Source organism: Heterodontus francisci, chromosome 15 (assembly GCF_036365525.1).
Source record: "Heterodontus francisci isolate sHetFra1 chromosome 15, sHetFra1.hap1, whole genome shotgun sequence".
Classification (NCBI taxonomy): domain Eukaryota; kingdom Metazoa; phylum Chordata; class Chondrichthyes; order Heterodontiformes; family Heterodontidae; genus Heterodontus; species Heterodontus francisci.
In genome coordinates this window covers 19,662,654-19,690,484 of record NC_090385.1, presented here as the reverse complement: position 1 = coordinate 19,690,484, position 27,831 = coordinate 19,662,654, and the positions used below count along the sequence as shown (strand labels likewise).

General features: G+C 42.4%; 1 protein-coding gene across 3 annotated transcripts in view; it reads right to left on the bottom strand.

Moving 5' to 3' along the window:
* ophn1 (oligophrenin 1) overlaps positions 1 to 26,568 on the bottom strand; it is a 211,343-nt gene extending 184,775 nt beyond the window's left edge. For all 3 annotated transcript variants that reach the window (XM_068047210.1, XM_068047211.1, XM_068047212.1), the window contains exon 1: positions 25,990 to 26,568. In XM_068047210.1, the coding sequence (XP_067903311.1) occupies positions 25,990 to 26,143 (154 nt within the window). In that variant the 5' untranslated portion in view covers positions 26,144 to 26,568. The remainder of the gene's footprint in view (positions 1 to 25,989) is intronic.
* Positions 26,569 to 27,831: the final 1,263 nt, after the last annotated feature.

Sequence of the window (27,831 nt, the reverse complement as noted above, 5' to 3'; positions counted from 1 at the left end):
AATTTGTACTCGCGCTGCAATCTTTGTTTTTGACCTGCACAATGTTTTCTATTCGTGGACCATTTTGGGAACTAACCAGTTTGATACCGTCAATAACTAGTGAACAAATTGCAAGTTCAAACTGGCTTTACAACAGCCTAAAATTTAAGCTGTCTACCTGATGAGAGAAAGCCTATGAAAGGCTTAAAGTCTGCAGCATTATAGATTCTTTCAAGGTTTTATCACAACCACTGCAGGCTTCCCATTATTATTGCATCTGCCCTTCTCCACATCCTTCTTGTTTCAGTTGGTCAGCTTCCAGACTAGAATGGGCTGCAACACTGAGGAAAAACTGTTTAGAAGCCAATATTCTCAATAGGGGCTGGGTCATTGGGAAAGATTTTCCACCATTTGCTGATAAACAAGACATCGCATGATGCTGTATTATGAATGCATGGAACCCTTTTCAAGACTTTTTCCATTTTCATTAATCTCCCCTTTATTATTATACATTTCACCAAAGACAAGTCTGCATGAGACACATGGGGTCACACAGGGTTACAGTCCTTGTCTGCAAGCGTGAGGCCCCAACCACAAAAGCCTCTTTTTATTTTCTCCCCTGCAGATTTCTTTAATTAAAACAGAATTTTATGAATAGGTTTTGGCTGCAGAGCCAAGATTCTGGATTTGGGTTAGGGGAACAATTTAAACTAATTATTCAGCGTCAACAACAGTGTTTCTATTGAACTGGTGCTTTGGTGGCTATTGTGTGGGAGCACATTTGACAGCAGTTTTGGCATCACCAATGCCTTATAATGCCAAACCTTGGAATTGTTTTTTTTTAAAAAGCCTCTGTCAATGGTTGAGAAGGTCTAGGCTTTGATGTTCCCCACTTCTGAATAATTTACTGATGGCGCAGTGTCTTGTCTCAGATGCAAAATGGTCAATGGAGTGAGACAGCACAGAAGAGCTAGAGCTGAGACTGTATCCGAGCAGGAGTCAGTGCCCTTAGCAGAAATGGGGAGGAAAATGACAATTATAGCTGTGCAACCATATTCAGTCTGCCCAGCTAGGAGCCGTGCTGTGCAAGCAATCCAGAATTACAAGCTATGAAACTGCTGTGACAGCAGAGATTGTAGCAAGAGACCTGCGAAATGGCACGTATGGCATTCCTTAAACCATTACCATTTCAAACTCTCAAAGGTTTGGCTCAGCCAGAGACTTGTAATTAGATATGTAACTACAACATTATCAACCCCATCATGTTTCTCAGCCTCTCCCCCTTTCCTTAAAATGCTTTTGTATTACTGAGAGTGTTGGCTTAGGCAGAAAAAAAAAAGTCTAATGGTGCCAATTTTCCAGTAAACAACTATTTCACAGGCAAAAATAAAATCAGGCAAAGGGTCCCTGCCCCTTTATGTTGCACTGGATTTTTGGGGATGCCCCAGGGAGCAGAGTTGGGTCTGCACGTGCAATAGGTGTAGGCCAAATTATTTCATATAAAAGGAGTTGGAAGGAAGTGTATCCCACCCTCCTGTCACAGATCCTGCCAAAAGAAAGTATGCGTTAACTACAGGATGCCCCAAGTGACAGAGACACAGAGAGAGCGACACAGAGAGAGCGACACAGAGAGAGCGACACAGAGAGAGCGACACAGAGAGAGCGACACAGAGAGAGCGACACAGAGAGAGCGACACAGAGAGAGCGACACAGAGAGAGCGACACAGAGAGAGCGACACAGAGAGAGCGACACAGAGAGAGAGACAAAACACAAAAAAGTGCAGCTTGAAAAGACCTGAAGCCAGTTTTCTATTTTTATTTCCGCCTCATTATGACTTTGGAGCCTCCATTGAAGCCAGACCAACACCCTAGAGGTCAGAGACACAGCTGCAAGATGCTCAGGTCCCCCCCTCCTGTCACTTCTGCTGCTGCTATGCTCTGCTAGGGGATTGAGCTTGGAGCAGGAGTGTCCCCAGGGGATATATTAATGATCCAAAACAGGAAACCACAAGGTTATTCAGCCGGGTCAAGCACGGTGCACTCTGGGGTCAGGAGCACTGCTGACACAGGAACACCAGCATTTCGGATGTGACTGCCAAGGGATGGAGGCCAGGAAAATTAGCCTCAATATCTCAGTGTGGATTGAAGAGTTCTCTCCGTAATCAGCAGGTCACCATCCATCAACAGAATAAACCCTTTAGTACATGGGCAGTGTGCTCCATTCAGGATTGGGTTTGTATTTTTTTTTAAAAGAGAGAGTATGATCTCCCTCATGGCGAGTAACAGGTTTGTATTTTGCAGCATTGCAGAGGCTGGAAGGATCTCAATCACCGAGGTTTGTAGGATTTTGAGGAGGACAAGGATAGTCACATTATGTATATTTTTCTTTTCATTATTATTCCAAGCCTTATGTAAAATATCTGCTTTACATGTCCCATATTTAGTTTCTGTAACACTTGCAGCCACACCTATGCTGAAGATTAACCAATCCTTTGGATCTCCTGCCTAAGTGGATTCCCACTTCTGCTCGAGGCCGGTTTCTGGCTGCCTGTATCCCAACTCACACTCTCATTCACCAAACACCCCTGTGCTCACTGACTTACACCGACTCCCAGTCCAGTCATGCCATAAATTTATAATTCTCATCTGTGCGTTTATCTCTTCATGGCCTTGCCTGTCCACAACTCTGTAACCCACTCCATCCCTACAACCCTCCAAGAACCCTGTGTTCTACGCTTTTGGCCTCTTGTGAATCCCCACTTTCCTTCACCCCACCATTAGGAGCCGCACCTTCAGCTGTATAGCCCCTAAACTCAAGAATTTCCTTCCTAAAACCCCTCCAGCTTCCTCTCCTCCTTCATGACTCTCCTTAAAACCTAGTTCTCTGACCAACCTTTTGGTCATCTGCTCCAATATCCCCTTATGTGACTCAATTTCAAATTTTGTTTGACAATGCTCCTGTGAAAACACCTTGGGACATTTTGCACGTTATTCTAATGCACTTCCAGCTGGCCTCCCATCTTCCACAGGAATTAGTTAGCTTTTTCTTTTGTGAAATATTCAGTTAAGAGATTATTTGGTCTTGAATCTGAACTACAGCAAAATAGTTGAAATTTGGAGCAATTGCATGCACCAGAGAAATGTTCCCTGCATTTATATTTTGTTCATGTGCCCAAAGCTGAAGCGATTCAAGTCATTCTTCAATTATAAAGGTCAGGTTGAAGACATTGATCATCAAATATAAACTTCAGCTTTGTAGCAGAGAATGGTGGCATATTACATCGAAAACACAATACAGTGAATGTCTCTTAATGAGCAGTACTTAATTAACAGCTATTGTAACAATGCATGAACTAAAACACGAAATCGCCATGCAGCTACGACACACCTGACTGCAGCTCAAATTTGCTCAGCCGCATTGGATTACAGAAACTGCACAGAGATGTGGCGAGGCTTGTGGTTGATGGTTTTTGCAGCATTTATTATGCACTGGAGAACAGTACTGCAATGTGGTCAGCTATACTTCTACTGAAGACTTTTCCATCTACCACGTCATAGTCCCCCCTCTCATCCACTCAAAATGCACAAAATTCCAGCTCCATCTGTTCCCACTCCCGAACATTAGCTCCACCACACACCACCTCAACAGACCCTCAAACCCCAAAAAACCCTCCCATGCACCTAGTCTCGAGAACGAAGGTGCAAGGAAAACGCAAAAAAAAGAGAAAAATTGAATCTGCAGATAAAGAGTAAAACTCCAGTTTCTGGCTCCAGGGACATGAGTAGGACTCCAAATGGAAACTGCAAGGAAATAAAATCTTATTGGCAACTTTTAACTCTTTTGCTATCAATCAGACCTTTTAAATGCATTGGTTACATTAGGAATTTTATTTATACAGTTCAGAAACTGACAGTGCCACCAAAACACTAGTTTCTAAGAGATTCATTTGGTGTTGGGTTCTGTTTGTAGCTTTTCCCGCCCTGTTCATGAAATTCATGGAGTAATTTCAGTGTTAATGCCAACATACATCAATACAGCAGAGTTAAGGTGCTTCAGAAGTGTAGGGAAAATGGACACAGGAGGCCAAAATTTAATGGTGAGGCAGTGGCCCCGCTCACCAGTTGGAAAGCCAGGGGCGAGCCTGCCCTCGCCAGGCTTGGAAGCCATGCTGCTATTTTTTTTTTAAGAATATTACAGCGCAGTACAGGCCCTTCGGCCCTCGATGTTGCGCCGACCTGTGAAACCATCTGACCCACACTATTCCATTTTCATCCATATGTCTATCCAATGACCACTTAAATGCCCTTAAAGTTAGCGAGTCTACTACTGCTGCAGGCAGGGCGTTCCACGCCCCTACTACTCTCTGAGTAAAGAAACTACCTCTAGCATCTGTCCTATATCTATCACCCCTCAACTTAAAGCTATGTCCCCTCGTGTTTGCCATCACCATCCGAGGAAAAAGACTCTCACTATCCACCCTATCTAACCCTCTGATTATCTTATATGTCTCTATTAAGTCACCTCTCCTCCTCCTCCTCTCCAACGAAAACAACCTCAAGTCTCTCAGCCTTTCCTCGTAAGACCTTCCCTCCATACCAGGCAACATCCTAGTAAATCTCCTCTGCACCCTTTCCAAAGCTTCCACATCCTTCCTATAATGCGGTGACCAGAACTGCACGCAATACTCCAGGTGCGGTCTCACCAGAGTTTTGGACAGCTGCAGCATGACCTCGTGGCTCCGAAACTCGATCCCCCTACTAATAAAAGCTAACACACCATATGCCTTCTTAACAGCCCTATTAACCTGGGTAGCAACCTTCAGGGATTTATGTACCTGGACACCAAGATCTCTCTGTTCATCTACACTACCAAGAATCTTCCCATTAGCCCAGTACTCTGCATTCCTGTTACTCCTTCCAAAGTGAATCACCTCACACTTTTCCACATTAAACTCCATTTGCCATCTCTCAGCCCAGCTCTGCAGCCTATCTATGTCCCTCTGTACCCTACAACATCCTTCGGCACTATCCACAACTCCACCGACCTTCGTGTCATCCGCAAATTTACTAACCCACCCTTTTACACCCTCTTCCAGGTCATTTATAAAAATGACAAACAGCAGTGGCCCCAAGACAAATCCTTGCAGTACACCACTAGTAACTAAACTCCAGGATGAACATTTGCCATCAACCACCACCCTCTGTCTTCTTTCAGCTAGCCAATTTCTGATCCAAAGCTCTAAATCACCTTCAACCCCATACTTCCGTATTTTCTGCAATAGCCTACCGTGGGGAACCTTATCAAACGCCTTACTGAAATCCATATACACCACATCCACGGCTTTACCCTCATCCACCTGTTTGGTCACCTTCTCGAAAAACTCAATAAGGTTTGTGAGGCACGACCTACCCTTCACAAAACCGTGCTGACTATCGCTAATGAACTTATTCTTTTCTAGATGATTATAAATCCTGCGTGGCTCAAGCACTTAATTAGCTTCTGCCCCTCTAAGGCAGGATGTCCCGCCTCCATGAGCTGCCAGCCAATCATAAGGCCACTGCTGAGACTGCACCTAGCGAGAGAAGCCACAATGGGGGCAGTGTTTTAGTGAGTGTAGCCTGTGCTGCTGGGGCAACTCCTCCATGGGGCAGAGTGCCCAATCAGGAGGGATCCCAGCTCACAAGGAGGCCGCCCAGATATTATGGGCGGCCTCCTCAGGTGCCAAAGCGCCCATCTGCACTGGTAAAATGCCAGCAATGGTGGGAAGAAGCCCTTAAGTAGCCATTAATTGGCCAGATAAGGGCCTCAATTAGCCTAAGGGCAGGTGGGCCATTTGAAACCTCCCCCGCTGCTGGTAAGATAGCAGGGTGGGCAGATAGGCGACAGGCGCAGCACCCATCACCATCCTCCATCATTTCAGCTAGAAGTGCCATGCGCACGATCTACCTTGGCCTCAGAAGTCTTCACCACAGATGCCATTCTTCATTGGCCACATCAAGAAATGATTGAGTGCACTAGGTACTGCAATGGCCACGGACATGGACAACATCCCAGCTGTAGTGCTCCAGAACTAGACATGCCCCTAGTTAAGCTGTTTCAGTCTAGTGACTATGCTGGCAGCTACCCTACAATAAGAGGAACATTTCCCAGGAATGTTCTGTCCACAAGAAGCAGGACAAATTCAAACCAGCTAATTATCACCCCATCAATCTACTCTCAAGAACACAAAAATAGGAGCAGGCATAGACTATATGGCCCATCGAGCCTGCTCTGCCATTCAATACGATCATGGCTGATCTTAGGCTTCAACTCCACTTTCCCACCCACTCCCCATATTGCTTGATTCCCTGGGAGACCAAAAATCTGTCTATCCCAGCTTACATGTATTTACTGATGGAGCATCCACAATCCTCTGGGGGAGCATTCCAAAGATTCACAACCCTTTGAGTGTAGTAATTTCTCCTCATCTCAGTCCTAAATGATCGGCCCCTTATCCTGAGACTGTGCCCCCACGTTTTAGATTCCTCAACCAGTGGAAACAACCTCAGTGTCTACCCTATCCAGCCCCTTCAGAATCTTGCATGTTTCAATGAAAGCACCTCTCATTTTGCTGAACTCCAGAGAGTATAGACCCAATTTACTCAGCCTGTCATCCCAGGGACCAATTTAAGTGAACCTTTGCTTTACCTCCTCAAATGTGAGTATATCCTTTCTTAAATGTGGAGACCAAAACTGCACACAGTGTCCCAGATGTGGTCTCACCAAAACCCTGTACAATTGTAGCAAGAATTCTTTATTCCTGTATTCCAATCCCCTTGCAAAAAAGGCCAATATGCCATTTGCCGTACCTGCATGCTAACTTTCTGCATTCCTTGTAGAAACACATCCAAGTCTCTCTGAACATCAACATTTAGAAGGTTCACACCTTTTGAAAAATATTCTGCTTTTCTATTCTTACGACCAAAGTGAAGAACTTCAAATTTCCTTACATTATACTCCATCTGCCATCTTGTTGCCCACTCACTTAACCTGTCTATATCTCTTTGCAGCCTCTGTGTCCTCCCCACAGCTTACCTTTCCACCTACCTTTCTATCATCAGCAAACTTAGATACATTACTCGCTGTCTCTTCATCTAAGTCATTAATATAGATTGTAAATAGCTGAGGTCCAGCAATAAAATTAGGGCATCCTCTGTGGTGAGTAAATTATTAGAATCAATTCTGAGGGACAGGATAAACTGCCACTTAGAAAGGCATGGACTGATCAGAGATAGTTAGCATGGATTTGTTAAGGGAAGGTTATGTCTTACTAACTTAATTGAATTATTTAAGGAAGTAACAAGGAGGATTGATGAGGGTAGTGCAGTGGATGTGGTCTACATGGATTTTAGTAAGGCAGTTGACATGGTCCTGCATGGCAGACTGGTCAGTGAAATGAAAGCCTATGGGATACAGGGGAATGTGGCAGGCTGGATCCAAAATTGGCTCAGGGCCAGGAAACAAAGGGTAGTAGTGAACGGTTGTTTTTGTGAATGGAAAGCTGTTTCCAGTGGCGTTCCACCGGGTTCAGTATTGAGTCCCTTGCTGTTTGTGATATATATTAATGATTTGGACTTAAATGTGGAAGGCATGATTGGGAAATATGCTAATGACACAAAAATTGGTCATGTCGTCGATAGTGAAGAGGATGGCTGTAGACTTCAGAATATCAATGGTTTGGTTGAGTGGGCAGGAAAGTGGCAAATGGAATTCAGTTCAGATAAGTGTGAGGTAATGCATTTGGGGAGGGAACAAATAAAGCAAGGGAATAAACGGGAGGATATTGAGAGGGGTCGAAGAAGTGAGAGACCTTGGAGTGCGTGTCCACAGGTCGCCGAAGGTGTCAGGACAGGTAGATAAAGTGAAGAAGGCATATGGAATGCTTTCCTTTACTGGCCAAGGTATAGAATACAAAAGCAGGGTTGTAATGTTGGAACTGTATAAAACGCTGGTTCGGCCACAGTTGGAGTATTGCATACAGTTCTGGTCACCACATTACAGGAAGGACATAGTTGCTCTGGAGAGAGTGCAGAGGAGATTTACAAGAATGTTGCCAGGGCTTGAAAGTTGCAGCTATGAGGAAAGATTGGATAGGCTAGGGTTGTTTTCCTTAGAACAGAGGAGGCTGAGGTGTTACTTAATAGAGGTGTACAAAATTATGAGAGGCCTAGATAGAGTAGACAGGAAGGACCGGTTTCCCCTAGCAGAAGGGTCATTTACAAGGGGGCACAGATTTAAGGTGATTGGTAAAAGGATTAGAGGGGACAGGAGGAAAAACATTTTCATCCAGAGGGTGGTGGGTGTCTGGAATTCACTACCAGGAATGGTGGTGGAGGCAGAAACCCTCAACCCATTTAAAAAGTAGCTGGACATGCACCTGTAGTGCTGTAACCTACAAGGCTATGGACCAGTTGTGGGAAGCTGGAGTTAGATTGGGCAGCTAGTTTTTTCAGCCGGTACAGACACAATGGGCTGAATGGCCTCCTTCTGTGCTGTAATTTTTCTATGGCTCCATGGCATTCCACTATTTACTGCCTGTCAACATGAAAGTGCCCCATTTATGCCCACTCTTTGCTTCCTGTCCGTTAACTAATCCACAATCCATACTAATATATTACCCCCAACTCCATGAGCCTTTATGTTGCCTATTAACCTTTTGTGTGGCACCTTATCAAATGCCTTTTGGAAATCCAGGTATACTACATCTACTGGTTCCCCTTTATCTATCCTACTAATTATATCCTCAAAAAACCCTAATAAATTTGTCAAACAGGATTTCCCTTTAGTAAAGCCATGTTGACTTGTTCTGATTATGCTGTGCTGTTCTAAGTGCGTCAAGACTTCCTTAATAGATTCCAGCATTTTCCCAATGACAGATGTTAGATTAACTGGCCTGTAGTTCACGGCTTTCTCTCTCCCTCCTTCCTTTAAAAGCTGTGTAGCATTTGCCAACTTCCAGTTTGATAGGACCGTTCCCAAATCTAAGGAATTTTGGAAAATCATAGCTCGCGCAACCACCATCTCTGCAGCCATCTCTTTTAGAACCCTAGGGTGTTGGCCATCAGGTCCTAGGAATTTGTCAGATTTCAGTCCCTTAAGTTTCTCCAATACTTTTCCTCTGTTGATATTAATTTCCTCACTCTTTTTAGCCCCTAGGTTACTGTCTATTTCTGATATGGAACTTGTGTCTGCTGCTGTGGAAACAGACACAAAATATTTGTTCAATGCCTCCGCCATTTCTTCATTCCCCATGGCAATTTCTCCTGTCTCTGCTTCTAAGAGACCAACATTTACTTTAACAACTTTCTTCCTTTTTATATACCTATAAAAAGCTCTTACAATCTGTTGATATATTACTGGCTAGTTTACTTTCATTCTATTTTTTCCTTTTTTAATCAACTTTTTGGTGGCCCTTTGCTGGTTTCTAAAACACTCCCAATCCTCAGACTTGTTACTTTTTTTTTAAACATTGTAAGACTCTTTTTATCTAATACTATCCTTTATTTCCTGAGTGAGCCACAGATGCGTCTTTCTGCCTCAGTTTTTGTTTTTCAAAGGAATGTATTTTTGTTGAACATTTTGAATTGTTTCTTTAAAGATTTCCCACTGTTCATTTACCTCCATCCCTTTCAGTCGATTAACCCAATTTACCTTAGCCAGTTCTCCCCTTATACCTATGTAATTGGCTTTGTTTATCTTTAAGATTCTTGTTTGGACTGGAGTATGTCACTTTCAAACTTAACATGGAATTCAATGGTATTAGGATATTTCCCACTGGATCTTTTACGATGACATTACTAATTATCCCTGCTTCACTGCACAATACTAGAATTAAGATAGCTTTATCCCTCATCTGTTCCATAATGTATTGCTCCAAGAAACTGTCCCAAAAACATTCTACAAATTCATCTTCTAGACCACTTGCCAATTTCACTGTCTCAGTCTATATGATGTCCCGCACAATTACTACATTGCCTTTGTTACAAGTTCTAATAATTTCTTGTTTAATGCTCTGTCCAACAGTATAATTACTGTTAGGGGGCCTATAAACTACTCCCACCAATGTTTTCTGATTCCTGTCATTCCTAATTTCCACCCATACTGATTATACTTCATGATCTTCTGAGGCCAGATCCTTTCTCACTAATGTTTTTACGTCATCCTTTACTATCAGTGCAACCCCTCCTCCTTTGTTATTCTGTCTGTCTTTCCAAAATATTGTGTACCCTGGAATATTTATTTCCAAACCTTGATCACCATGTAACCATGTCTCTGTAATGGCAATTAGATCTAAATCATTTACCTCTATTTGTGCCGCTAGTTCATCTAATTGCAGATGCTTCGTGCATTCAGATAAAGAACATTTAATTTCATTTTTTTACTTCTATCCTCTGCAATGACCTTATTCACTGATGCACAATTTTTGTTAAACTCTTTGTCCCTTCCTGTCCCATCCTGCTCATCTTCACCACAACGCTTTACTGTTCGGATGCCTTGACCCTTCTCTTTGGATTTCTAAATCCCCCTTTGCCCAAACCCTCCCGCTCCCAACCCCATTAGTTCACAATCTCTAGCCTTATCTGCTAGTGCACTCTTCAGTTTGTTTGCTCTGTCCCTTCCTGCCACACTCTGATTATCATCACCCTTATTGTTATCTTGCTCTCTTGCCTTCTCCTCTCTCTTTAAATTATCACTTCTTCCCTCATCACACCCCCCACTCCCCCCACTATTGAGTTCAATCGTCAGCAAAGTGATGGAAGGTGTCATTGACAGTGTGATCAAGCAGTATTTATGCACCAGTAGACTGCTCACTTTGGGTTCTGGCAGAACCACTCAGGCTTCATAACGTCAGTCCAAACTTGAACAAAAACTGAATTCTAGAGACGAGGCAAATTTAACTGCCCTTAACATCCATGCAGCACTTGAATGAGCATGGCATCAAGGAGCATTAGTAAAACTGAAGTCAAGGGGATTGGAGGAAACTCTCCATTGGTTGGAGTTACAAAGGAAGATGGTTGTGGTTTCTGGAGGCCAATCATCTCAGCCCCAGGACATCATCCTAGGCCCAATCATCTCCAGCTGCTTCATCAAATGGCATTCCCTCCATCATGGAGTCAGAAGGATGTTTGCTGATGATTGCAGAATGTTCAGTTCCATTTGCAACTCCTCAGATATTGAAGCAGTCCATGCCCACGTGCAGCGAGACCTGGTCAATATTCAGGCTTGGGCTAAGTGGCAATTAACAATCATACCACACAAGTGCCAGGCAATGACCATCTCCAACAGGAGAAAGTCTAACCAGCTCCCCTTGACATTCAATGGCATTAAAATCACCACTGTGGGGGCTCACCATTGACCAGAAACATAACTAGTCAAGCCACATAAACACTGTGGTTACAAAAGCAGGTGAGATGTTGGAAATTCTGCAGCAAGTGACTCACCTCCTGACTCCCCAAATCCTGTCCTCCATCTACAAGGCACAAGTCAAGAGCGTGATGGAATACTCTCCACTTGCCTGGATGGGTGCAGCTCCAACAACACTCAAGAAGCTAGACACCATCTAGGACAAAGCGGCCCGCTTGATCGGCACCCCATCCATCACCTTTAACATTCATTCCCTCCACCACTGGCATACAGTGGCTGCAGCATGCACCATATACAAGATGCACAGCAGCAACTTGCCAAGGTTTCTTTGACAGCATCTCACAAACCTGTGACCTCTATTGCCTGGAAGAATGAGGACAGCAAGCACAAGAGAACATATGAATTAGGAGCAGTGGGCCATTCGGCCCTTCGAGCCTGCTCTGCCATTCAATAAGTTCATGGCTGAATTGATTACTCCACATTTCCACCCCGTTGCTTAAGAATCTATCTACCTCTGCCTTAACAATATTCAAAGACTCTGCTTCCACCGCCTTTTGAGGAAGAGAATTCCAAAGACACAACCCTCTGAAAGAAACAAATTCTCATCTCTGTCTTAAATGGGCAACCCCTTATTTTAAATAGTCACCCCTAGTTCTGGATTCTCCCACAAAGGGCAACATCCTTTCCACATCCACACTGTCAAGACCCCTCAGGATCTTGGATGTTTCAATCAAGTCGCCTATCATACGAACATACGAATTAGGAGCAGGAACACCAGCACCACCTGCAAGCTCCCCTCCAAGTCACACACCATCTTGACTTGGAAATCTAATATTGTTCCTTCATCTTCACTAGGTCAAAATGCTGGAACTTTCTCCCTAACAGTGCCATGTACCATCACTAGGCAGACTGCAGGAATTCCACGCAATGGTCTTCACCTTCACCTTCTCAAGGGCAATAAATACTGGCCTTGCCAGTGATGCCCACATTCCATGAATGAAAAAAATATCATGGAAGGATATGGGATTGGAAGCTCAGTTCAGATCAGAACACCAAAGTTGGAAGCACTCTAAAGACAACGTTATGGCCAGGGGTGGGGGTTTGGGTGGTTCCCACTGTTCAAATCCCACTTGACTGTAGCAAGTGTGTTTTGTTATTAGGGTTTAACCCCTTTGTGTTTTACAACGGGTAACAACAGATAGCAACAGGTTTTCTTGTAGGTTTAAAACAGAAAATAAATTTAATGATCAATACGCCTGAACCCAAAATTGTTGCAAGAGCATCCACTCATACGCGCACATACACAAACACACACATGAAGAGCCAGATAGAGAGGAAAAGGCATAAGCAATTGAAAGTGGAGGATAGGTTTTGAGGGTGATGGTAACTTGTTCAATTCTCTCGGGAAGTCAAGTTCTGAGTGCAGGCCTGAAGTGTTTGTAGATTTCTCTCTTGGTTGAAAGTTCAATTGAAGACAGTGGATCACTTCTCATTCACTGCTGTATAAGCGTAGATGTAGAATTCTACAGCAGGGCACGTCTCTTCTGTCTCACTTTTGCTGGAAGACATGTATTTTCTTCCCTGTAGTGACCGACAATGGCCGAGGATGTGGCTACTTCACACCTTCTTTGTTTCAGAAGAAACCATTCAATTCACAAGTGTCTCTTGATGGATTCAGGGTGAAAATAATCTGGTTATGATGTTTCCACTTCAACCTTCTTTGTTTCAGAAGAACCCATTCAATTCAGGAATATTTCAGGATGGGTGCAATAGGCACCCCTTAGCTTTGAAGATATTCCTTCATCCCTGTCAGACAGTTTTAATATACAAAGGGCAAGTCTTTTAACCTGCAGCAACAATTTTGAAACACATTGTTCACTTTTTTTTTTTAAGTTTTTTTTTTAAATAGACAAAGTCAACTTTTATAACTCTTTAGTTTTAGTCCATAACTTTTCATTGTTGCACTTTTTGTACGCATGACAACAATGGCTTTGGACTTTCCAATGTTTAACTGGAGGAAATTACACCTCCTCCAGGACTGGATGTTGGACAAGTAGGTGGATGACACAGAGGCAGTGGAGATAAGTGATGGAGAGGTAGAGCTGGGCATCATCAGCATACGTGTGGAATCTGATGCCATGTCAACAGATGATGTCACCAAGGGGTACTATGTAGATGAGGAGAGTCTAAGATAGGTGTGAGGAAGCAAGAGGAGAAGCCGTTGCTGGCTAAATAGGTAAAAGTGGAACCATGCAAGATCAGTCCCATTTCAGTTAGACAACAAAGGACAGGATGCTGTGGCTGACCATGTCAAAGGTTGCAGAGAGGACAAGAAGGGTAGGTAGGGCCAGTTCGGTACTGTGGCAAGGGCAGAAACTTGATTGAGCAGAGCGAAACATGGTGTTGCGGGAAGGATAGCCATTGATCCGGGAGCTCACAGGTCAAGGACGAGAGAAAGGGAAGAGTGGAGATGGGGTAGTAGTTTGCAAAGACGGAGGGGCCGAGGGTGGGTTTAAATCGAGGATGGAGGTGATGGTGGTTTTGAAAGGGAGGGGCCAGTACCAAAAGGATAGTGAACTATTTACAATGACTGCTAGAGTGGGGGCTAGACAAAGAGGTTGGATGGTATGCAGTTTGGTAGGAATGGGGTCAAAAGAGTCAAATGAGTGTCTTGGCAAGATGAAGAAAGATAGATGAGAAGGTAGAGAAAGACAGATTCAGGGCTAGGGTGGGGGAGAACCTGGAAGGGGACTGATTTTGTTGTTGGGAGAGGGGGCATAGGCTGCAGAATGGATGGTCCCAATCTTAGCCATTAAGACTGTACTTGAAAGGTGTTAGGAGATGTGGACAGTAATGGGCTAATATGTACATTAAAGGAAAGCAGAGAATCCTATGCCTTTGCTCTTTCTACTGATATACTTTAGTGGGATTCATGCTCAGGACAGAGAGAAAACGTACCTGATGCCACTAGATGCTAACCTACTGATACTTAACTGAAGGCTCGTTAGGCAACCTTGAGACGAACATAAAAGGGCTGAGAAAATGGAGGAAAACCGCATGATCTCACATTCTAACTGAAGTACTTAGATCACCCATTAGTCACTACTCTTAGTTAGATGTCTATATCATACGGATATTTTGAACAAACCCCTCAACTTGATCCTTCAGATACAGGGGATCTCCTGCCTTCTGCTTGCCTCAAGGATACAGAAATATTTCCTTTGATAACACCTCTCCTTCACTCTCCTGAAGGCATTGACACTTGGAGTAGTTTTGCACCCTCTTGTACGCTTCCCAAGTGACAATTAATCATGCATAACCATACAGCCACTAAGCTAACTGACGACAATATCACAACCAAGTCGGATTCCGTCCGCAACATCAACTTACACACATTCTAATGAGGATCACTGGACAGTGATCAAGTGACCCCTACTGGAAGCACATGTGTTTGACTACAAGGCGAGGCTCCACAGCAAAACTTAAACATTCCCCCTCAAGAAAAACACACAGGGCCTCCCTAGCTCTGACTGACTAACCACAGACCAAGGACCAATCCGAGGATCTTTCTAGTTTATGTGCCTGAGCTACTTGTAAGTCAGCTGAGCCATTAGGAGGAGCATCAATAAATTTATGGTCCAGTTTAGAATATTGGTCTTGCAGCTGGGTTGCAGGTTCATCATCTGCTCCTTTGCTAAATAAGGAAAAATACTGCAATTGTCACTTTTAGGTCTGGTTAACTTGCTTTGAGAGAGCCCCACCACTATTTTAGCTAACTAGCTCAGCAGAATTAACAAGATACTTGATTTAACAAAGTAGCCATAACTTGTCTACAATGAATCTTGTTAACTTGTTGTCCAGGCTCCCACACATTCTGTACATTAATACAAAAAGAGCTAAAGAGCGCCAGCAATCTTTTCTAGTTCCTAGAATTGATGGAGTTGCTTTGTCTCAACTGTACTTTTTGTTTTTAAAAATGTTTCAGATTTAGTCTCTCAATGCAGTGAGTTTGTCATTTACTGCTTTGTAGCAAATCAGTCATGCCACTTCACATCTATTAGAATGGAACCAATCTTCTACCTCACTACAGCAAGGCCAAGACCAATTCTAATCCTACTAATCAGCCGTGACCAAGGATTGAACCCATGATCCCAAGGGTTGCTCACTTGGTTCCACAAACAACTGAGCTAGTGAAGGAAAAACAAAGTGCTGGAAATACTCAGCAGGTGAGGCAGCACCTGTGGAGAGAGAAACAGAGTTAATGTTTCAGGTTGGTGACATTTTCATCAGAACAGGCAAAGGTTAGATAAGAATTAGGTTTTAAGCAATTGAAGGGAGGGGTGACGTTTGGTGTGGAAGAGAATAAAAGGGAAGATGTGTGTTAAGGCAGAGGGCAGGAGACATTAAATAACAAAGTGGTCATGGGATAAAGGCCTGTTAATGCTTGTTAATAAAAATATATAAAAAAGGCCAGTCATGCTCTGAAAGAGTGGGTAATAGGCCAGAGGGAGGGGTCCAGGTGGAGGGAACATACTGGAGCCAGGAGAAAGGTTTATATATTTTTTTATTATTTTATTTTTGTGCCTGTTTTAATGTGGACAGAGTTGCTCATTACTCTGCCATTAACATCTCTCTGGACTAGTGCTTTGTCTTTCACCACTAGCAATATCACGCTCTTTGCTTTGTCCCATGACAGCTTTGGTATTTAATTGCTCCTGTCATCTGCCCGATCACACACCTTCCCTTTTGTTCTCTTCCCCACCAATGCTCCTCCCCCCATTCACTTGTTTAATACCTAATTCTTTTCTAATCTTTGCCAGTTCTGATGAAAGGTCACATACCTGAAATATTAACTCTGCTTCTCTCCCCACAGGTGCTACCTGACCTGCTGAGTATTTCCAACCTTTGTTTTTCTTTCAGATTTCCAGAATCTGCAGTATTTTGCTTTTATTTGAGTTAGTGGAGGAGCTCAGTCACTGCTATTTTTTGTACATAGTTCTCCCTCTGTGAATTGGAAACTTTTTACAACCTTAGATTATGGAAGGTTGATCACTTCATGCTACTCTCTTATTGAGATGACATATTGTACAATTAAAGAGCATGAAATAAAGCTGCGCAGGTTTATTTTCTATTTCCAAGTTCCATACAGTGACTGCATGGAACTAACATTTACAGCAGGGATTGGTAGCAGCATCTAAATTCTCCTTACAATTGCACTGAGATTACTCTAGCAGGGAAAAAGTCATGGATTTGCAACCGAGAGTTCAAATCCCACCATGGCAAGTTGTGGAACTGAATTCAATAAATCTGGTCATGTGTGAGCTTGTACCAGAAAGATGACTATGGATCGTCATTAAAAACCCAAATAGGTCACTAATATCCCTCAAGGAAGGGAACTTGCTATCCTTACTCTGTCTGGCCTATATGTAATTACAGTCCCACACTACATAGTTGATTCTTAATGCTCGCTTAAGTGGCTTAGCAAGTCACTTAGTTGTACATGCAATTACTTAGGGATGAACAATGTGGCCTTGCCACTGTTAGGCACTTCCAGAGAGCTATTTTATGTTTTAAAAAAGCCATGAAGTTAACAGCTGGAAACTGGCGAGTGGCTTCAACCTCATCTGTTCTGTTTCCAATTATTTACTGGTAATACCAGTTCATACCAGAACAATGAAAGGACTGGCAATTCCCTAAAGAGGAGGTGGGCAGTGAATAAACCATTGGTATATAGCGCAATGGGATCAATATTCTTGATGCTCACTTTTCATTTTAATCATTTCAAAATTGAGCACTCCATTTTAATCAGTCTTAGGCTAAAACAACCAGACAGAATACATCCCAGATAAAAGAGGAGATTGCCGAGGGCCTAGAAATTACATTTTAGAGTTCTGGAGTGTGGATGTGTGCCAGAGGACTGGAGAGTACCCAATATAGCACCTGCTCTTAAAAAAAAGAGGGAGATACAACTAACTTTGGTAACTCCAGACCAGTGGCAGGGAAATTAACAACTTTTTTACATATACACACACATTGCACAGAAAACAGGCCAAACTAGTCCATGTCAGCATTCATGTTCTACTTGAGCTAACCTGAAGGATGAAATTACCATGTACCTGAAGAGAAAATAGGAGTAATTAGTTCCGCTGCATGTGGATAACGATAAGATCAGAGAATGATCTAAAAAGTGACAGATGGAGTCTAAAGTGCAAGGTAATACATTTTGATAAAACAGCAGTAATTATACTCTGAATGGAAGTACAATTGCTGCTGAGACAGTAGAGGAATTTGAAAATACAGATTCATTTGGATATTCAGGACAGCACTGTGGGCCGATGAGGCCATTAAGAAAAAGTTAATGGAACTAGTTTTTTTTCCCCCCAAGATAAATAGAGTATAACAGCTAAGAGGTAATGATAAGCCTATATAAAATTTAAGTTAGTGGGTTGTGTTCAGTATTGGGCTCCATACTAGAGGAAGGATGTTGAGGTGTTAATGATGGTAAAACACAAATTCACGAGAATGTTGCCTAAATGAGGAAATACAGCAAAAATTGGAGCTTTCATTAGAACAATGAAATCACATGACAAGATAGACGATATTACAAAAGAATGGGACATGAGTTGATGGAAGCAAAGATCTAAAGTGAGGGATAAATGATTAAGCACAAGAGATTTGGAACAGAGTTGTGAGGCTAGGAATTCACTTCCAGGGTTAGTGGTCGAGACAGAAATGATCAATCACCATTCAAGATTAGATTGGATAGCTGGAAGATAAAAGATATAAAACAATTCAGGAACAAGGTTGGCAAATGTGATCAGGACGATTTGCTCATGAAGGGTAAATAAATACTGATATGGACTTGTTCAACAGCACCTTCCAAACCAGTGACCTCTATCACCTAGAAGGATAAGGGCAGCAGATGCATGGGAACACCACCATCTGCAAGTTCCCCTCCAAGCCACACATCATCCTGACTTGGAACTATAACACCTTTCTTTCACTGTGCTGGGTCAAAATCCTGTAACTCCCTTCCTAACAGCACTGTTGATGTACCCAAGCCCAAGGACTGCAGCAGTTCAAGAAGACAGCTCACCACCACCTTCTCAAGGGCATTTAGGAATGAGCAATAAATGTTGGCCTAGCCAATGACGCCCACATCCCACAAAAGAATAAAAAGGCCTACTGCTGTGTTGCAACTTCTATATAATATCAAGATCATTGATTTCTTTGTGCAATTTCCTTGCTGACCTAAAACAAGTCTATAACCTTGGGCCTCATTTAATTATTAAATACATTACATAATCAAGGAAGCTTGTTTTCAGAGTGAGCAGAATTTGATTCTCCAAATGAGTCAACAACCTCCTCTCTTAGTTCCCATTATTCAACCCCGATACTCCTGACAGAACGATTACAGCAGAGTTCCTCATTACAAGCCCTCAAGATAGCTCAACATTTTGTTGAGAGGAACATTTCAGAGCACACTAGATCGATTGTACTTCAGTTCACATGCCACACGATTGCTGGGATTGTCTAATATAATGGTTGCCATAGGTTTCAGAAACAAGTCCTGGGAATGTGGAAGTCTGTTCTTATCACAGCACACCTCCATCTTTTCGAGGTTCATTGTGCCTTTAATTGCTGGGACAGAACATCTTTGTAGACAACTCCTGTGGGAGGTTTGGGGCATGCGCACAGGTCACCAGCTTGTCGAATTCTATAAAAGGGACATTGTCTTTTTGGAAAAGTATTTGGCAAAATGTTTTAGGAGTGGGAGCAAGAGGATTAGATGACATTTCAGTTATGACATCATAAATGCAAGTGATGCAGTGATGTGTTGTGTTTTGATGCAAGTTATTATGTTGTGCTTCCTCCCCTACTTTCCAAAAAGGAACACTGAATAGGGATCATTAGTGGGATTTAAGATTTATCTGCTCCCCTTCCTAACCTGATACCAATTGCAACAATCCTACCAGTTACCATCTGAGATCAGGGACCTTCCTCATCTGCTTGGGCAATGCTACACCAGGTAGTGCATTTAACCAGGGACATTAGGGTGCTTGACATTTTATTTTTGCAAGTAAAAGGAAGAGCGTGATCCTAATGAACTGATCATAATACTAACTGCATTAACCTGGTGGATTTAATCAGTAAGGCGATGCAAGAGATAAAGAAAAATTATTCTTGCCTTTGGCAAGAGGTCACCCTGCTCAGACACATCCTTTGCAACATCTGAATCTAAACCTAAAAGTTTATTTCCTCTCCCCAGGAAATGTACTTAAAAGGACACCATTCATTTTGAAGAATTTCTGCTCCATTAGAAAACAAAGCAAGTATTCCTAAACCGTAGACACTTTCATCTGCAAGCAGGGCAGTAACTGATTTCTAGAATACTTTTTAACTCTTCAACCTGGAGATTAGGTTAATCCCGTAAGAATTCCATGAAAAAGTTGGAAGGCTTCCATGACCTAGAGGTACTCCACTGCAAACCAAAAATTGCACTGATCCAAGGATAAAGACCTCAAAACTTTTTAAAAGGGAAAACCCCTTACTAAGTATTTCTGATTGCGTGCGAGTGGATTCAGATTGAGGAGATGATCAATAAATGCACTGCCCAAAACAGAGTATCAAAGTCACAGCAGATCAAGTTAAGGGGGGGAAAATAAAAAAAAACTTCCTTATCTCGTACTCACGTGGGGAGAGGAATATTAACAGATACTGAAACACAAGTCTGATCTGGTAACAGTTTACAAAACAAAGAACAAACATCCTTGGGGTATCTTGTGGAGAAGGAGAGATGAGGGGATGTCCTTTGGCCATGTAGCTCATCTTTCTACATAAATCTGTGATTTCTTCCACCCTGTGCAGCATCAAAATATTTTGAGATTTTGCCTCCACTACCCTACTTGGAAGATATTCCTTCTGCAATGAAGTTGTTTGCTGACAGTGTTAACTATAGCTCAATTGGTAGCACTCTCACCTCAGAATCAGAAGGTTGTGGGCTCAAGTCCCACTCCAGGACCTGAGCACAAAACAAAAGGCTGACACTCCAGTGCAGTACTGGGGGAGTGCTGCACTGTCAGCGGTGTCATCTTTTGCATGAGACACTAAACCAAGGCCATATCTGCTCTTTCAGGTGGGCATAAAAGATCCAATTACACCATTTTGAAAAAGAGCAGGGAAGTCATCCCCAGTGTCCTGGCCAATATTTATCCTCAATCAACATCACAAAAGCAGATTATCGGGTCATTATTAAATTTCTGTTTATGGAAGCTTGTTGGAGGTAAATGTTGGGCTGCCACATTTCCTACATTACAACATTGAGTACAACTCAAAACAACTTCATTAGCTGCAAAGTGCTTTGAGATGTCCCGTGGTTGTGAAAGATACTATATAAATACCATTTTTTCTTAATTTCTTTCTTTCTAACTCGATCAACTTGTACTCACAGCTCCTCGTCTTAGTCATGACTTTAGCACGAGATCCATTTTTATTCAAATGCATTAGGAATTGTATGAATTGGATTTCCCCACTGCACTTTAAAATTATCACCCCTCTGGTCAGTGATAAGCATAGTCACTATTAAAGCAAAACAATGTAGGTTTTCCTTTCATTACAAGTGTTGACATTTCATATTATCCACATTTTCTGATAGTTACCAAAATTTTGAGGAAAACATTGGTATGTGCATGACAATTTCATGTTTGGAACACTTATCCTCCAGATTTGGGTTGTGCCTGGATAGAGTGTTTTGAGCTTGTAACACTAAAGTTCAAGTACCAGTAACTGGTCAGTATAGGTCAGTAACTGATGTTGGTACTGGTGACAGTGACTGATTAAGAGCATCACACAAGAAGTGTATTTGGTACGACGAGAAAGAACGCTAATTCAAGTGTCAATTTTTCTTCTAACACATTGGCACAAATGTACTATAAACAAATCTAGTAATATCACTGCTCTCCCCTATTTCCTGTGTACAAGCAATGGGGATTTATATCACTGCTAGAGCTTAATCAGATCATAGAATAGTACAGAAGGGGGCTGTTCGGCCCATCAAGTCTGCACTAGCTCTTTCGCAGTTACTCCCATTCCCTACAATTTTTCTGAATCCAATATCTTTGTGAAGACTACTACTGAATCAGGCAATGCATCCAAACCACTTGTTGCATAAACAGGTTTTTACGCATATCAGCTCTAGTCCTTTTGCCAATCTCCTTAAAAGCTACGACCTCTCGTTATCAACCCTTCAGCCATTGGAAACAACTCCTTTTTATTCAGGAAATGGTTGATTTTAAAAGCAGCTGAAAGAAAAGAATTGTTCTTGGAAAAAAATGGATCAAGTGTGTCTTTAGGAAACTGTGTTTCAAGTATCGGCATGCTCTCTATTCCGAAAGAGGTTACATTGTCTTGGAAAGGAAGTGTTTGAGCCAAAGTTTACAGGGTCACTTTTGTGGCATCTACCATGGCTGCATTTTTTGCAACGTTTTGAATAGCTTGCTCCATTTTGTACCAATGCTTTCCATTTGGTCCACTGGCTTTTGTACTAGATATGGAGTGGGAGGTGGAGCTTCCCTCTTAATTTATACATTTTAGACTACTGTGCTTTACCAATATTGTGGCAGCATACAACAAACGTATTCAACACCTCAATTATGTGCAACAGATCAAACAGCAGAGATGTATGTTACTTTTCATCCAAGGGTTTGGTCACAAACTGCCTGGCTTTCAGCTTAAACCACAAGTATCACTTGGTGCAATGTCCCCTTAAGATCCAGCTAACCTAGTCTAGAAGTAATCCATAAGAAGGAATCTTACATGAAGCTAAGGTCATATTAGAGTGTCGCTTTGGCATTCTACCTGGTTATTTTTCCTTCTCTCTGCTCCCCTATTTTACAGCATCACTGCTTGACATGAAAATCAATAAATATACATGCCGCTCTCCTATATATAAAACGTGCATGAAGAGGTGATGTATGAACCAGAATTTACAGTATGTACAGTAAAAGTTGAACCCAAAATTTGTCCCAAACGTGAGGGGGCACAAGTGGCTAATGCAAGAATTATATGCATGCTCCTCGATACTTTCAACAGCCAAACAGTCAAGTATTTCAAATGAAATACACGTAGGCTGCAAATGTTCCTCTGGAAGTTAATGAACTATGCATCACAGTGTATTAGTAGGAGAGAATAAATAGATGCAGAAATCGTAACATTTCTGTGAAGCCTGTACTGGCCTTTCTGCAGAGTTAAGATACTCAAAATATTCCACCCACTTCTGTAAACAAATCAAACCTCTTAAATGTCTCTGATGTTTGGGCATCATCTTTAGGCAGCATTGTAGGAGAGCAACTCAGCCACTGGATACTTGGGTGTATGTGAAACATGTTACGTCATATTTCAAAGAACAGCAAAGATCTCTCCTGGCTTAGGAGTTACAAATTCCACAACATTACTCACAACACACCATAATTTAAAATGAACAGCTGCATGTTGACTTTCGCTTGCTCCCTTTCTGCACATCTTCCCAAAAGGAGACTGCTCTGACAATATCAATTCCCTCATGGAATTATTGACAAGTTTTATGAAGATATGTTTTTGAAGTTAAACAGAAGCTGCTATGACCTATTCTCCAGACAAAAAAAGTACAGTGCAGTTTGCAGTATGTGTGTGTGTGTGGTGGGGGAGGGAGTGGCAAAGAGTGGGAAGGAGAGGATGAGTTGAGGAGGAAAGGGATCTCAAAAATAATATTTCTCAAAAAAAGTGAACTGGTACATCTGGGCTCAATCAGTGCAGGCAGGTGCCAGTAACTCAACTTCAAAAAGAACCCATCTCATGACAGGAAGTCACATACAAAGTTGTGTTTAAAAAGATGGTAAAATGTTGCAACTCACTTATTCAACCAACCAAGTCCTCAAAGGCAGAAGAGAAATATTTAAATCTGGTCAACTGGGGAAGCGTGAATAAGCAACAGCCCGTATTTATGTCGCACTTTTAATGTAATAAATCATCCCAAGGCACTTCACAGGAGCATTATTAAACAAAAATATCACACAGCCATATTAGAGATATTAGGTCAGATAGCCAACAGCTTAGTCAAAGGAACATCTTAAAAGGAGGAAAGAGAGAGTTAGATGGCTTTATGAAGAGACCTCTGGAGCTTAGAGCCTAGACAGCTGAAGGCATGGCCACCAATGGTGGAGCAAGTAAAATTGGGAATGCTCAAGAAGCCAGAATTAGATGAGTGCAGATACCTGTGGGGCTGGAGGAGATTACAAAGATAGGGAGAGGTGAGGCCATGAAGGAATTTGAAAACAAGGAAAAGATTTTTTTTTTAAATCAAGGCGTTGCTTAACCAGGAGCCAAAGTAGGTCAGCAAGCATAGGGTTGACGGGTTAATGGGATGTGGTGCGCGTAGAGACACTGGCAGCAGTGCTTGGATGGCTTCAAGTTTCCAAATGGTAGAATGAGGGAGAATGGTAAGGAGCGTATTGAAATAGTCAAGTCTAGAGGTAACAAAGTCCTGGATGAAGGTTTCAGCAGCAGATGAAGTCAGAAAATGTTACGAAGGTGGAAACAGGAGGTCTTGGTGATGGTTTGAATATGTGGTTGGAAGCTCATCCCGGGGTCAAATATGACATTAAGGTTGAGAGCAGTCTAGTTCAGCCTCAGACAGTTGCCAGGAAAAGGGATGGAATTGATAGCTAAGGAACGGAGTTTGTAGTGGGGACTGAAGACAACGCTTTGCATCTGCCCAATAATGAATTTATTTAAGTTGAACCAAATTACTTTAAGCCCCACAATACCTGCAGCGTCCACTCAGAGCAAGTTCATTCAACTGTAAAACGTTATGGTTAGTAGATTATTTGACTCGATCGGGTCTTTGGCAGACAGGAAGGAAAGATGATGAGATGAGGTGAGCCAGCAATATAATTTCTTGTGCCAGGCATTCCTTTTCATAAAACAGATCCTTAAAAACTTCAAGCTTCCACAATTGCTGGAACAGTGGATTTGAACCCACGTGGGGCAGCCCCCACAAACCCCTCCCAAGCATCATGATGAGCAACACAAGTTACCATAAAACGTGTGACTATTACCACAAACTGGCAAGATATAGTGATCCCAAGAGCTGGAGATATGGAGCTTCATCAGTAGGCACCCAACCCAACATATGAGCAGTTGAGAGAGGCGAGACAGAGAAAAGGTGTCAGAGACAGACATATTCAAGCAGGAGACAAAATACCAGCAACTGGACTTAGCTTCTGCAGGAAGTGGAGTTGAAATGTAATCAGCTACAACTGTTACTTCTGCTGCTTATTTTTAAAAATAAACACTGCAAGTACAAGGCACGTGGACTGCTGTGAGACAAGTATCTACAGTAAGTGAACTGTATTTCCATTTATGTTGTTTAAAATACCTTCTATACATCAATGCAACACACAAAGATTGCTCAGTGTAATACATTTCTGAAGATTTTATCTGGGTTAATATTTCTGGTAAAGCTGCAAATGTGTGTATTTATGATTTCCCTAACAATACCAAAGGACATGCTCCATGATCACACTGACAATATGATTATACATAGCACACACAACAAGTCACCCCTAAATGATTTTTTACTGAATTTCATTTTTGGAAAGGGCCTAAGATTTCCAGCCGGAATAGCATAAAGCAGAATTCTAAGACCGCTTCCTCAAATTAATTTATACAATTTGAGGATCAGCAATATTATTACACGATATCAATTTTAGAATTTTCATCCTGGTATTCAAATTCCTCTATGGCCTCACCCTGATCTTTGCAACCTTCACCAGCCCTATAACCCTCCGAGAGCTCTGTCTTACTCCAACTTCTGATTCCTCCTGCACCCCCACTCCCTTCACCTCGTCAGTGGCAGCTTTGCCTTCAGCCCTCTTAGCTCTGGAATTCCCTTCTAAATCTGGGATGATTTAACTCCGTGAAAGACGCTATATAAATGCAAGTTGTTGTTGACAAGTAGCAATAATCGAGGTTTTAACCAACTGATTTAGGGAGAAATCGGTCACAAACAGTCATTGTGGAACATACGAATCGCAACCCACAGGCACTGTAATGCTACATGGGGCGAGCAGCTTGGTCAGGCTATTGGTTTAAGTGAACAGTTCGCATCAACCGGAACCTTCAGTTCCAAACACGTCAAGGTCGCTCTCTGCTCCATCCCATCTGTCGATCTGCCCACTCTGTGTTGGCACCGATAGATTTGGCTTGTAGCAACAGGAAGACCATCTTTTGCTGAACACGGAACCCATTTAAAAGAGCTAATGTCACCATGGCCTTGCAAGGCTGTTCTCATACACAGAACAGGGCGCAAGATGTGCAATGAAAACACAAGCTTCCATAAAGCAAATACAGCATCTCCCGCAGCAAGGAGGCTGCCCGCTTCAAATTCTCAAATACAGCAACACTGCTCCTTTTAAAATAATTACAAGCCAGAACCCCCCATTTCACCCATATAGTTTTTGCCTTGTGTTCCATAATGTTCGGTACTGTTTTCCTCCCACCCGAAAAAACATTCAGCTGTTATGCTCTCCCTCCCTGTCTTTTAAGGATATCTGTCGTAAAATACTCACTTTTGATGGCATTTATGAGTGAGGTCCCGTCTTTGATCACTTCCTTGATGAATTTGTTCGTCCTCTCCAGCTCTTGCTCGTAAGATTTCAGCCGCTCCCTGAAATCCGGGCTGTCCAGGGAGCAGTCGCTGAACTCCAGCGGAGGATGGCCCATGATGGATTGGCAATCTTTAACCCACTGCCTTTCTCCCCTCCTCTCTCTCGTTCGGCTTTTGCAGACTTGTCTTGCCCGCGGGTCTGAAGCTCAGATCTGCCAATTCCTGGAATGATCAAATTACCGTCTTGTTTCTGTCACCGACTGTCCCGCGGATCAGCTGTAGCAGCGGATGGAACAATGGTTGCGGTTTTGTTTCTAAATCTATCCTTTTTTTCAAGGTTGCCTCTTCCTCTGGGCGCCAGCGCTACTGGTGCAGCAGGATGTTACTAGTCTGCTTCTTATTGTCCCCTTCACCGCCACCTCTTACCCTATCTCGAACTGTAGGAGCTAATCAATTGCTGACTCGGTGATACATTACAGCCACGACAGATCGCACTGCCTCTCAGGGGCACCCTGGGGTTTGCAGTCCTCAGCAAAACCAAGCCACCGTCATAGCAAGGAAGGAGGAGCAGAGAAAGGAAAGGGAGGAGAGATCAGCAAGCTGTTTAACACATACCCTGAGACTTCAGAACGCTTACTCAATCTGCAAGCACACTTAATAGATTCAAATTGTAACCCAATTTAGTGCAACTCGCTCTAAAAATAAACCTTAACATTTTGGGTGAAAGTAATATGAGCCTTTAATTAAAGGTTTAGAGCCAGTTAACAGTCACTTAGGACGATGAACTGAATCAATGAATGCTTTAAAGGGGAGGGCCATCCTAAGTGAGCTATGTCCTGCTTCATGGCAAGGGAGGGTCTATCCTATATCAAGAGTTCTGATGAAAGGTCACTGATCTGAAACGTTAACTCTGCTTCTCTTTCAGACCTGCTGAGTATTTCTTGTTTTTATTTCAGATTTCTAGCATCTGCAGTATTTTGCTTTTGTCTGTCTTATATTAATTTGCTTAGTTTGAAGATGTTGGTGTTCTAGGGTTTTTTTCAGAGTGCCTCTTTTGTCAAATAATGATTGAGTTTCATTGTTTTCAAGCTTAAAACCATAAGGTGTATAATCGTAAATTGTCACTGTTAACATTCTCTCCCCACAGATTTACCAATCAGCCGCACATCCCACCCAACCCCAGTCAGGCCCAACTGTCTCAAATGTGCAATGCATAGTGATGCTTCCAAAAGTCTGCATTGTCATAAAAAATGATGCCTCCAATTTTTTCCTCTTTTCTAAAGGCAGTGCTAGGGTACAGCTCCATGGGTGCCATCACCCTCTGGTACTTTGCCCAAGTGACCATTCTTCATATTTTTCATGTGCCACTGCCCTCAGTAACTGTAGATCTACCTGGTAATCTTCCTGCTATTCTCAGTGCTCCTCCATTTTAATGGTCAATTATGTTATTAAAGGTAAACAGCTGGAGGGCATTTTGAATTAAGGATTTGAAGTGAATATAAAGAGAGCTTGCTTGGTGCAAGTGTTATTGGTGAGCAGCGATGTGTAATGCTGTAAATAAACTTCCTGTTAAGAAAAGGAGCTGTGTCTACTTTCATTTTTTGCTGTTTGGTTTGGATCCATTTAATGTGCTAGCAGAGGATGGTTGCCTAAAAGTGAAAATTGGAAGCTAAGAATGTTTTTTTCCCCCGATAGAAGGTTGTTATCTGAATTGTCTTTGAGAAGAATGGCTACAACCAAAAGTAAAGTGTTAGGGTATAACTTCCCACTGATGTTCTCTGAATTGGAATGCTATGACCAATGG